Below are 13,742 nucleotides of genomic sequence, written 5' to 3'. Positions count from 1 at the left end.
AAAGAATTTCAACCAAAGAATAAAATTGTCACATCTTCAGTTAGAAAGAATTAATTTGTTCACTAAGACAAAAAAACGAATAAAAAACAATTAAATTTACAATCAAATAAATATGTTTTCAACTGATATGATGAATTTCCAAAAAAAAAACTGTAATTGTAACAAATTAGTTCAATTTTTGACCAAATAGTTAATTTTTCAACCAAATTGTTAAATTTCTTACCATATTGTTGATTTTTCGAGCCAACAGTCCGCAAATTCTGCATCAGCTCATTTTCGTGAAAAGGCAGACTTAGGAACCACTGTCTATTGCCGTAAACAAAAATAAAATATTTAATTTAATAAAAAATAAGAAGTGAAGATGAACAATATGAAAAAATTTTTATTCAATAAAACACTCTTGATAAAACTAGAGCACGTTTTTTGGCCATATTTCCCACCAATAGACAATTGAGGAGTTCTGGACAAGAAGGCGACAGGCGCTCGAGAACGAGTAAAAGTATTGTCTAGGCTGTGACGTCAGGTATCAAAAGTGAAATTCGAAATTTGAAAAAACCAAAAATATAGTTAGCTGGCTCTTGAAAAATGAACCTGAGTCTCCATTTACAGTTTTTCTCTCGGGCTGCAAATTTTCCAGTAAATAAATAAAAACTAACTTTTTTAATTGAAAACCCATGTTTTTACAGTGTCCAAAAAGGGTCAAAAGTTAATATATGATTTTTTTTAATCCGAATGAAGAACCACGTTTTTAGACTTTCACATTAAAAAAGTGAGTGAGGAAGTCTGAGCTACGACAAACTTCAAGCGAACGAATTTTCCGCCAATATTGGCCAACATTTTGGAACATCGCAATTCGATTTGATTTTTAGTTCCATAATTACAGCAAGTGTATTACGAGCTCACGACGCGACACCACAGGATTTTGCAGGGGACGCCGCCGGAACGCTGACTAGTGTGAGCGAGTGGACGATACAAAGGATGGGCAAGTTAACATTTCTCTTCATAATGAGCTATGTAATACGAATAAAGTATTATTTTGAACATTCCACCACAATAAATCTGTTTTCTATGGTCCTAAAGATACTATATAACTGAAAAAATGAGTTTTGCTATTTTTGGGTGCTAATTACGATTTTTTTTCGTTCTTTTTTAATGCAAATATTTGTCAATATTTGGAATACAACTTCATATTCATAATAAGATGCTTACGAGATATGTTTAAACAATTTATCATTGTTTTCAGAATTTTTCTCTTAATGGTTGTTAACACAAATAATTGTTTAAACAATTTATTATCATTGTCAATAATATACAATTTCAATAATGCTAGAAAGATGCGGCTTTTTCTGAACTCATACATTTTTGTCCACATTTACTAAGTAATGTAATAGTTCATGGAAGTTAAGAAACATTCTTATTTAGAGAATGGTTTATTATTTATAACAATCTTTTTATAGAGTAATGCTTAGATTTTGTAGTTACAAACAAAATAATAGGAAAACCGCAAAAAGAATCATTTTTTAAATAGTATTGTAATGTTTTAAATACATTTCTTTGTTTTTTTCTAATAAATAAAAAAATTAATTCAAACAAACTAGCTATCATACAAAAGAGACAGAAACATAGAATGGAATATAATATAGAAGTAGGTGGGAGGACTAGTTCTGTAAATGAATTGTGAAAGTTTTTTTTTTGAAATATAATAAGCAGTTTTTTACAAAGCGTAATAGAAAATTTTGCTATTGCACATATTTCATTATCAGCCCCCTCCCCTTCTGCTCCGGATAATCCCTGGGATCCATGTAAAAAATTTGAAGCATATATTTCAAATATCCATTTTATTTCAGAAATAAATATGCACAGAAAAGAAAGAGATTGTTTTAAGTATGATTCTTTTGTCAGGTTTATTCATTACATTTACAAAGTTAATTTTTCGACATTAATTAATTATGCACCTCACTCTAATTAAAAATTGGCTAAAAATGTAAAATTTTTGAAAAAAAAGCAACTTTCCAGCTCTATTCAAAGAGAAAATTTTTGAAAACAATGATAAATTGTTTGAACAACTTTTGTAAGGATCGAATTATGAGTTTGAAGTAATATTTCATATATTAGCAACAATTTGCATTAAAAAAACGTAAAAAAATACTAATTACCACCAAAAAATAGCAAAACTCATTTTTTCAGTTATGGAGTTTTTTCAGGACCCTATAAAACAGACTTATGGTGTTGACATTTTGAAAATAATACTTTATTCGTATTCTATAGCTCATTTTGAAGAGAAATGTTGGCCTTCAATACTTCCAGCTGATGGAAAGTCTTTTTCTGTATTTTATTAAGGTGAAAATTCACAAAGCTGAAATGGTCAATTTTTAATTTTATTTGTATATTTATTGTTGCTCAGTGATAAAAAATTAAAAATCCCATAAACATCAAGGAACCACTTTGCCACTGGAAGTTGTCGGTCCGCGAAACTTCCTTGCAGACTTTTCTCCGACAAAGTCTGAGGAAACGATAACTGACAGTAATGATTTGCAATAATATTTATGTTGCAAATATAAAAAATAAATCGACTTTCAAAACATAATTGGCATTAGAATAGGTTTTTCTATTTGGAAAAAAACGAGATCATTTCGTCAAACAGAAGCCGAGTTTTTGCGAGTTTAGTTTAAAAAGTCATTGATTTTGGTGCAATGAAAATTTCCGGTTTTTAATTTTTAGTAAAAAAACTATCAATTTGATTGAAAAAATTTCTTCATAAAAGTTGGGCGGCCCGTCGAGCCGCATATAGTCGTATTTTTGTGGAGTGAATTTCCGAAGTTGGTAATTTTCAGAAATTTTTCCGCGTTCCCGCGAGGCACAGCGTACTGGGAGAGCAAGTCCGAACGCTAAGTACGTTATAGGATCCATACGCTCAATTTTAATCCATGAGGACACGCATGACATATTTTCTAGGTAATTAGGCCCTATTCTTGTTGTGAGTCAAATTTGTATTTAGAGGGAACGATTGGCTAGTTTTAATAGTTTTGTTGTCAAAATTTTTTTCTATTCAAACGCGAACATGTCAATTTGTCTCTCAATACAATTATACGCGTTATCTATTGTTTACGGTGATAACAGTATTATTATATTTTCACGTTCTCCAAACGAAGCGACGTTTCTTGTCTACCCCCTGTTTCTACTTTACGTAAGGTTCTTTAAGAAAAAAAACCGTATGAAACTGGACAGTATTAGTAGTACAATTAACGAATGCTAATTATGATTACGGTTTCATTAGGAGAAGAATACCAAAAAAATATTTTCATTTCCAAGATAGTTACGAAAAAATGGCCATACAAATGAGAATAAAAAGTTAATTAAATAACTTACAAGGAGGGTAATATAAAAGTGGATAATAATATATGTATACACATTTAAAGAAGAGTTTTTCAAACATTAAGGAAATAAACAAAACGTTTTTTTTTTATAAAATGATTGACTGAAAAGACACTAATGAGGCTACTATACGTGTTACGATTCAAAAATAATTTTTCTTTGAATCGCTGTGGCGTGTATTTTCCTAAATATTTATTACATTACAAAAAATTATAATCATACTATAATAAACGTTCTTTAGTTAATTAAAAATATTTCCCAAACTTCTGAATGTCGGATTTAACCAGAAAAGACAAATTTTCAGAAAACTACTCCAATCATCAACTAAAGCGGGTTAATTTTCAATCAAATAGTTAGATATTTAACTAAAATAATTAATCGTATATTAAAAGACAGATTTTTAAACAAACAAATACATTTTTAACTAAATAGTATAATTGTGAACCAAAAAAAATTAATTGTCTACACGGTAAAAAAAATTTAGCTGTGACAGGGATATTATTCCTAATTACAGCTAAAAATTTAGCTGAAAACGAACGAAGGAATTTAGAAAGAGCCCTGGCTCAGCGAAAATGAATATCCTTGATCATTTTCCATATACCAGGGATATCGTATTGTCAAACCCCTAATAAGTATAGCTATAATAGGGATATTAAGAATAGGTGTCTGAAGCAATTATCGGAAGAACGCCGGTGCATTGTGGGAGCAGCGAAATAAAATGGCGACGGTCTAATCGGGAGCAGTGACAGTTGAGATTTACTTTGGACGATTAAACGCTTTTTACCAGTTAAAATGTGCGCGAATGTTAATATTAAATGGAGTTTATGATGCAGCAATAATAATTTACATTTGTTTCGATTGTAAGCGATAACTATATTGAAATATCAAGAAACGCGATAAAAACAACAAACTTGACCTCCAAATGCATTACACGGATTTCAGGGAAATTCATTTTCGCGATACCAGATGAAAGATTGGCTACTGTAAGTTAATATATTTCTATAAAAACTAAATTTTTTTCTAATCTGAAGATAATACAATTTGATATAAGCCGGGGGTGTAGATGGTTGTCCCGACTTGATCTAAAGTAGAGAGAATTGTGGAGAGGAGATCGTGGGTGGCCAGGCGGGTGGCAGACTGCTCGTGAGCGTGTGGCGGCAAGGATTAGGCCTACACTTGTAGGCCGCGTCTAGGCTTCCGGGCAAGGTCGCTTCGCCGGTGCTGGAGGCGAGCGCAGAAGCTCGTTCTCGTGTAGGATGGTGACGTCTTCATCATTGCTATCGGCTTGGCGGAAGAGCTTGCGGGGAGAAGGGGTACGAGGTGCCGGAGCTTCGTAGAGTACCGACCCTAGAGAAAGACAGAGAGGAGTAAAGATTGCGAGCGGGGCTGCGAGAAAGCTTACCGGCCCTAGAGAAAGTGAAAGAGTGCGGGCGGGGCTGCAAGGAGCTTACCGACCCTAGAGAAAGAGAGAGAGAGAGAGAGAAAGGCAGAGAGAGAGGGAAGGAGGATGGAGTGTAGGAGCAAGGATAGTTTCTCAAGAGAGAAAGGAAAACGACCTGGAATTGTTTTTGAATTCGAAAGCACTTTATTCTCAAAAAGCTGGTACTAGATACAAAAAGCGACCAGGGGACTGAGGTTACCCAACTGGAAGCCCGAATAGAAGTGCGTGCCTTTGCTTGCACGCATCCGCTTTTATGTCCGACGGCCGGCCGGCGATTGGCGCGGTCCTCTTGGCCACTCGCGTCGCTGATGGAGGGGCGCGTCGGCTGATCTGTCCATCCCTACTACTCAAAATTGTGAGCGCGCAGCCCGAGCTCGGACTAGCGACAACATGGCGCATTGCGCGTAGTTTCGAGCATTTCGTATAAGGTAAAACGAAAATTATGAAATAAAATACCATGTAAAATTGAGACAAAATATAAAAAGAAATGCCTAGCGAAAAATATAGGATTAAAAGATAAGACTTACAAGTACAATAAGAGGTAAATCACAAAAGGTGAAAATTAAAAATAGAAAATCTAAATTTAAAAATAATAAAAAGATACATTTATATAAGAAAACCTAAAATTAAGATAACCGATATCGCAGGATAAAAATACGACTATTATATAATTAACCGTAATTAAAGTAGGAACGAAACTATAAAATTTTAATACAAAATATTATAACGAAACAGAATTTATAGTCTTCCTGTGTCCCCTAACCCCGGGTATTATTAATAAAGAAAGGGGTTTAGCAAAAATATTTATAAATAAAAATTTAAATCGAGAATTTAATTTAACAGGGAATTTTGTTATATGTATTATTCACGTTGCGTTGGCGACCGCTGGTTGCTTTCCCAACAAGAAGGAAGAGAGAGAGAGAGAGAGAGAGAGAGAGAGAGAGAGAGAGAGAGAAAAGAGAGAGAGAGATGACGCGGCGTAAGTCATGCTCACGGCCTGGCGCGTGATGGGGAAACCTTCCGTCGCAGATGCGCCAGGTGTGTCTTTATGGCTCTCTTTCTTCCATTGACTCATGGATAGAAAGCAAGGTCGTCTTATTGCCACTCTAAAGCAATTTAACCCGGAAGGTTTTCCCAGTCTGGGTTTATATTTTGTAAACACAGACGGGGAATTATTCTTGGCAAATTAGTTGAGAGTGGTTCTCAACTTTGGGGTCATAACAAATTATACATAATTTGTCGAAAATAATAAACTTTCCAATTTAACGATTTTGTCCAAATTACTGATTTACGAGATCAATTTACATAAACTAACTAAATGTTTAACTCTTCTAACTAAACGTTTCACCTAATCCAAGCGTACACTTTCTTTGAGTTTAATATATTCTCGATTCACGCGTTCGCCTCAAGAATTTTGTTTCCGTGTACCAAAAAAAGGATTTTTTAATCAATTACGTGAATTTTTAATTAAAAAATATATATTTTTTTAACCAAAAAATGGAATAGTGACAATTTCATTAACAAAATATTAGATTTTTACGAGGAAAAAAATATTTTGAACAAAATAGTTAGGCTGGTATTCAAATAAATACGTTTTCAACTAAAATGATGAATATTCATGAAAAAAATGTATTTTTGACAAATTATCTCAACTTTTGACCGAATAACTTGATTTTCCATATGAAAAATTTAGTTTTCAACAATAGTGGAATTTTCAATTAAATAAATTAAATAATTAAATCTAGAGAAAATAAATATCAAATAAATTTGAGTGAAAAAGTTATTTAAGGGCCCTGGAACCAGAATCCAATCTCAAGATTAAATTGGCTAATTTTACTCCATAAATACAATCTTAAACGTTATCTATTGTTTATGGAGTTAACAATATTATTTGTTTTCACGTTCTCGAAAGGAGGTGACGTTTCTGGCCTAACCCCCCCCCCCTCCAACTCCTTGTCATCTGCTCGTAATGTAAATTTAACATTTAAAAATATTCGTTACAGAATGTTATAAAGTTATATTATGCAATATAGCAAACTAAGAATAATATAGTTTTGTTAAATTAATGATGCATACATCAATTGCTGTGTTTAGCCTTGAAATCGCATTGTTCACAATTTTAATTGGAATTAAAAACATAAATTAGTCGTCACATATTTCTTCTATAAAATAAAAAATTCTTGTACCATTAATTAATTATTTGAATATCAAAACATGGAAAAAATGAATACACGATAAAGTCAGTTAATGAAAAGTTTTTTATTTAGTGCATTAACAACAGATATTAAAATCTATACAAGTATCAAATGAATTGTAATTTTGACATCTTTGTCAAAAATGCTGATGAAAGTATCCATGACGCTCGTGCGGTTCTAAATAATAATCTATTGGATTAATTGCAATATCATGTTCGTTCATTATGTACATATCGGATATGTTAAGTGCATTTATCATAATCCGTAAGTGTGGTATACGATATATTCCACGCACCCAATAATGCTGGTCAACTATTGCAACGAAGAAACGAGTATAATGATTTTCAATTCTAGCGTAAGGTAGTTCCAAGCGGACAAAATCACCAGTAAGGTTTTTTGTTAAAAGACCTGCAGGAAAGACCCCACTCGGATCCAGTGCAATAATTGGATTTGTGCCAGGTCTGGCGCGTCTGGCGCTTCTGCCGCGTCTGCCGGCGCGTCTTATGGGTCTCTCAGGTGATTCAGGTTGAGGAAGTATGGAATATCCTAACTCTGTAAAACGACATGAAAATGGCTGAGTTAAAATATATTTAGAAACAATGAATTATAAAGGAACAGGCATTATATAGTTTAGTATCCTGTAATTATTTTGTGTGTTTTCTAACTTGGATGGTACTCTATGGCGAAAAATGTTTGTCGTTTGGTGAAAGGTCAATACAATTAGCAGTATATTTAAAATAATAGATATGGTATTATAAGATATTTTATTGTTATACTCACCCAAAAAAGTAAGGAAAGTAGCTAAGCATAAGAACAGGAGGTTAGCGAGATTCATTTTTTATGTTGAGAAAACTAAGCAATCCAGAATTTTCTGAACAACAAACTGACTAACAAATATTTATCTGATAAACTGGAGATGTGGAAAAAAATTCAAATAATAGTATTTCAGAATCTTTTTTTACTTTGTTCATTTTTTAGTCTTGAAAACATGTATCGTATAAACTTTTGTTTACTTTAAGTTCTAACAATTATCATCAACGTTACGAAAGATTCCGCATTCCTGTACAGCGCACAGTGGGACGAAAATCATGACTTTGGACAAATTGATTTTCTGACTACAGTTTTCATCTGATTAAAACCATTTAAAAAAATTAAAGCTGATGAAAATACGCATGATCCTATCAGAACAAATATTCAAATTGAGGCTCTATTTTTATATTTTTTTACAAAAATAAAAAATAAATTTTTTACTTTTGCAAAGTACCATTTCCAAGAGAATACTCAGATTCATTCCCAAATACCCAGAATGAGTAGAAACACTATCCAGTACAATTTTCCAGTATACTAGGATAAATTAAAAAATGTATTCAATTCGTTATAAAAAAATAAGTGGATGAAAATGGTTTCGCAATTGTTCAAACGATCTGTTCTTTGGATGTATTTAATTTTCAATGACTGATCTTCGAATAACGTTAGGGTATTTGTATGAATAATAATAACTGCTATTGTTGTAAATAATTTCATGAAAAATTACTCATCTTTTGGATTGTTGATTATTTAAACAAATGTAATAAGCAAATACACAGTTTGGCCATTTTTCGATATTCTCACTTCATTTTTAGAACTGGATTAACTGTGAATGACCAATTTTTTAAAGCCAATTGTTATCGGCATGAACAATTTCATGAGAATAATATTAATATTAATTCGATACGCACATCAGACTTTACGTCTGTTTCATAAGTAAAACTTTCGCTTCTGGATGCAGTGGTCTTTCTGGCTTGACGAACTCACTTGATAAATGACTTGATAAATATAGATCAGAAGAGAATAGGAGATAATGCAACAAATCTGTGTTAGTGTCGATGCGACTTGTCTTCCTTGTATTATTCTTTCTGCATCTCTTGAAATATTTATTTTTGACTTCCGGAGTGTATTTGTTTTTTACGTTTGATTAAATAATTAACAATTGTTATCGGATGATCGAAAATAATGAATGGGCGTCATCAATTAGTGATCTGCGGTTGATTCTGGAAGGAGAATCTACTCATTCCATGACGAATAGAAAAGATGAGTAATTATTCATTAAATTGTTTATAACAGTGGCAGTTGTTATTATTGATTGAAATCCCCTGACGTTATTCGAAGATCAGTCATTGCAAATTAAATAATCCAAAGAACAGAGTTTGTGTGACGAAAAATAGCCGAATAATGCAATTGTTAACTAAGATAATTTGAACAATTACGAATTGTTATCATATGAGCAGAAATGATAACTGAGTATCATTCACGAGCTTTATAGATCTAATTCAATGGAAAATGACTATTCTTTTCGTTCCCAATAGGTGAAGCCAAAAATTGTTTTCTTTATTTGTTTATAATAATGATTGTTTATTCATAAATCCTCACGGATATGACACAAAAATTATTGTTGTTAATTAATTGAGAAAATTCAGTGAGAATAAAGGCACCATACACCGTAAAACCATAAGAAACTATTTTCATCCACTTATTTGTTTATAACAAATTAAATACATTTTTTCATTTATCCTGCGGTACTGAAGAATTGTACTGGATAGTTTCTCTATTCATTCTGGGTATTTGGGAATGAATCTGAGTATTCTCTTGGAAATGGTACGCTTCAAAAGTCCAAACAACTTGTTTTTCTTTTTTGTGAAGAAATAAACAAAAATAGAACCTCAATATGAATATATGCTCTGATAAGATCATGCGGATAAACATGAACTTTTTTTAAAATCTGCTTCCATGACTTGTTTTTTTTTGAATCCGTCTTTGTATGATTTAAGTCAGAACAGCGATATCTTAAAAGTTTTTTTCTCATTTCTTTTAAATTTGGACTATGACTTTTTAATTTTTTGATTATCATGACATGACAAATTTAGATTTTGTATTTATATGTACGTTAAAGCTTTGACTTGGCATCATTCAGATGATGAACGCTTGAGTGCAGAATATTTCCATCTTGAGTTAATATTTTTCGATAAAAAAAGTTCTTGCACACAATTAATGCAAGGGTCCCGGGTCATGGGGGCGTTAGTTAAAACTCAAATTTCATGGAAGACACAAAAATATCTAACGTGTGGGAAATAGGTCAAACAATTATTGGGGAATCTTTACTATAATTTTTTTGAAAAAATTCCCAACTTATTGGAAATACTCCACACTATTAACGGATCGTCCACAAACTACATTACCTATTTCAGGATATTTTTCACCCTAGTTGACAACCGTAATGTTTTAGAAACCCCCGCAAAATAGGATAGCTTAAAATTCTCTCGAAATCGGTAAAAGAGCATTATTCTTAATTAAAAAAGGAAACAAACAGCAGAAATAAAATCAACAGAAATCAGACTTTTTTAAGTTTATGTGTTTAAATTTTCTTTCTAAAGCTAATTTTTAAACAAAAAGACAAATTTTCAAGAAAATACCTCAACTTTTAACTAAGTAGTTAAGTTTTCAAGCCACAAAGACATTTCCACCAAAAAAGGCGACTTTATCAAAGTAGTTGAATTATTCACCTAAAAAAATGCATTTTCTATCAAATATTCGAATTTTACAACAACACAAATTTTTTATTTAACGAAAAACAGTTGAAATTCATGAAATATAAATTTTTCTTTAAAAGGAGGAAATTTTAATAAAAAAGTTAAAATTTTCGACTAAAAAAGGCAACTTCGTCCAAGTAGTTCAATTGTCCACCTAAAAAGATATATTTGCAACCAATAGTATAATCTTGCAAATAAAAATATTGAATTTAATCATTAACAGTGGCTGTTAATGAAAAAGTTGAATTTTAAACCAAGAAGTTACATTCTTAACCAAGAAAAAATGCCTTTTCTACTAGGAGATGAATTTTCAACCATAAAGATTAATTATCAAAAAACAAGAATAATTTTAGAACTTAAGAGACAAATTTTTATCATATTATATATCCAACTAAACATGAAATAATATAGTTTCAGATAAAAAATAATTTTTAACCAAAAAGACCAATTTTCAAGAAAAAAGTTAACTTTGAATTACTTTTTAACAAATTAGTTCAATTGGTTGAATTTTCAATAAAAACAGAATAATTTATGAACGCATAATTAAATTTTAAACGAAAAATATGAATTTTCAGCAAAAAAGCATATAATAGAAATTGTACATTTTTATTAAATTCTTTTATTACCCAATCTTTGTCTGGTATGCTTCCACATTTAGAAAAAGTGGAAAAATATTAAATTTTTTTAATTTTCTGAAGATGCTCGATGTATGCATTCTGTACAATAAGCTTCAAAAAGAACATGTTTAAAATAAATTTATTATATTCTAGAAGAAATATTAATTTGTAAAGATTTGTTATTTTTCGATTTTGAATTATAAATCTGAGACTAAGAATTGTATGCATCAATAAATTATGTTTATTTTAGGTTAAATAATAAATTCTGTGCACTGGAAAGTGCCTAAATCATTTAGTAACAAATTTTCTTCAATTTTTTAATTTATAAAAAATAAGTCTTTCATTTAATAACTTGAAAATAGATTTGAAAGAAATCGTTCCTTAATTTGTTTTAAAATGGGGAAGAAATTTTCATCAGTAGAAGAAATGTGAATTAGAGCTACTGTCGAAAACCGCCCGGCTTTCACACGCGTTTGAAATTCAAAAAAAAATTATGAAATGATTTTTCCTTTTAAACGTTTTAATTATAAATGTCTCAAATTGATAAATTTGCAATTGTAAACTTTTAAAATTGAATCATTCTAATAAAAAAACCGAACTTTAATCAATCGTTCAGAAATGAACAATTTTAAAATTGTCAATGATTCTTTTCAAAATTGAACCAATACAATTTTAGTCAGCTTTACATTTAATAACTTAACCTTTAAATATTCGGAATAGTTTAGTTTCAATTTTAGACCCAAAAAACTTTCTGGTTTCTTAAATTCTTTGAAATAGTAGAGTATCGAAATGAAAGACTTGATAGTTACGCACTTTGCAGTTTCAAGTATTTGTATTTAAACAATTTTGAAATAAGTACCTCAAGAATAAATTCAAAACAATGAAAAATTAAGAAAATTATTTTCCAAATTCAAGCCTTGAAAATAAGTAGATTTTGGAACCAGGAATTAAATGTTGAACTTTAAAAATTTTAAAAATGTTCCGGATAGTTCGGCATTTCAAACTAACTAAAAAAAGTAACAATGTTGCTATCGAACAATGAGTATTTCCAAAGTTACATTTTCGAATATTTTCATTTTAAAATTGCTCTCTATCTCAAATGTTTTTAGAATAATAAAATTTGGAAAATTAATTATTGAAATTTTTTTCCATTTTTAATGGTTAAAATAAAGGTATGTCTATTTTTTTATTTGAAAAAATGTGTGTAATGAAGTTTTTTGTTAAATCGTAATTTTTGCTAATTTAATAAAAATTTAGATTTCTAGAATTTTAGAAGCTTTTACTTTGAAATACTCAATTTAGTTTTCAGTTTCAAATTGTCAAATTTCAATCGTTTCTAAATTCAAATTTGTTAAAATTCAAAATTTGTAAGTTTTAAATTATTTAATTTCGAATGCTTTTCATTAGAATTCACACAATTTTCTTTCTTCTGAATTTTGAAGCATTCGTTTTCGAAAATTCTGGTCCACAAATATTGAACATGAGAAAACAAAAGAAGCCTTTTGCACAAGAACCTTTCAAAATGTTTCAAAATTTCATTTCATATTACCTTATCTAAATTTCACTTTAGTGTTTAGGAAAATTTTCGATTTATTTAAGATTAATTTGTCATCTAATTTATTCCCAAAATTTGAAGGCAGTTATGGACCTGATCGAAAACTTAATAATGTAAATTTAAACTCTGGTTATAAGATGATTCTGAATCAAATTTCAAGACTAACCTCCAATTGGACTAACCTTTCTATTAAAAAGAAAAACCCACAGTGAGCTCTATTATAATTATTTTTTATTATTATTATTCTCCTTTTTCTTCTTATTATTATTGTTTTTGTTATTATTATTATTATTATTATTATTATTATAAAAAACATTTCAGTGTTGAAATGTTGTCACAGGCAAGTTAGAAAACCCGAAATAAAAATGACCAATAAGACATTTTTCTAGGACTCTCGCAAATAAAATTCCGTTTTGTAATTTTGGAACAAGCAGTACATTTGATCAAAAAAAGAATAAAAATAAAAAGAGGGGATGGTTTTTTGGAAAAGGGAAAGACGAAGAGCAAGAATTTAAAATAATTACACCGGGAAATTGTGCGACTCTGCCGTCACCAATTCTTAATCCACTTTGTAAAGTAGCTATAGTTGTTGGGGGTTCAAGTGGTTATGGATATACAGCTGCTAATGAATTACTATCTAGAGGTGCAAAAGTGAGTTAATATTCAAATTTTGTTATCTAAATAAAAATTTTTCGTTATAAAATAATTGTTTAAAGTTAATTGCAGAACATGAAAATCTATTTTGAAAGTTGTAAAGTTTATTCTAAATTAAATTTACATTCATAATTCGAAATGAGATTAAATAAAAAAAAGTTTGTATAAAAATAATTAAAATTATACCTTTATAATGCAAGGATTAAATTTTTATTATTATAGAATGTTATAATTGCTGATAAGGATAATCATATAGGAGAAAAAGCAGTTCAAAGATTATGCAATGCGTACGGAAGAGATAGAGCTTGGTTTTTACCTTGTGATATAAGAGATCCTTCT

General features: G+C 30.2%; 1 protein-coding gene and 1 pseudogene across 1 annotated transcript in view; one reads left to right on the top strand and one right to left on the bottom strand.

The window, feature by feature from the left end:
• Positions 1 to 7,846, bottom strand: part of LOC117175298 (15-hydroxyprostaglandin dehydrogenase [NAD(+)]-like) — a 22,415-nt gene extending 14,569 nt beyond the window's left edge. Inside the window, exons 1-2 of the mRNA XM_033365006.1 lie at positions 7,792 to 7,846; positions 7,307 to 7,563 (exon numbers count right to left, since the gene is read on the bottom strand). Coding sequence (XP_033220897.1) covers positions 7,307 to 7,563; positions 7,792 to 7,846 — 312 coding nt within the window. The remainder of the gene's footprint in view (positions 1 to 7,306; positions 7,564 to 7,791) is intronic.
• Positions 7,847 to 12,722: 4,876 nt separating this feature from the next.
• LOC117175297 overlaps positions 12,723 to 13,742 on the top strand; it is a 32,187-nt pseudogene continuing 31,167 nt past the window's right edge.

This window comes from Belonocnema kinseyi, chromosome 6 (genome assembly GCF_010883055.1).
Source record: "Belonocnema kinseyi isolate 2016_QV_RU_SX_M_011 chromosome 6, B_treatae_v1, whole genome shotgun sequence".
NCBI classification, from domain to species: Eukaryota; Metazoa; Arthropoda; class Insecta; order Hymenoptera; family Cynipidae; genus Belonocnema; species Belonocnema kinseyi.
This window is presented reverse-complemented; position numbering and strand designations above follow the sequence as displayed.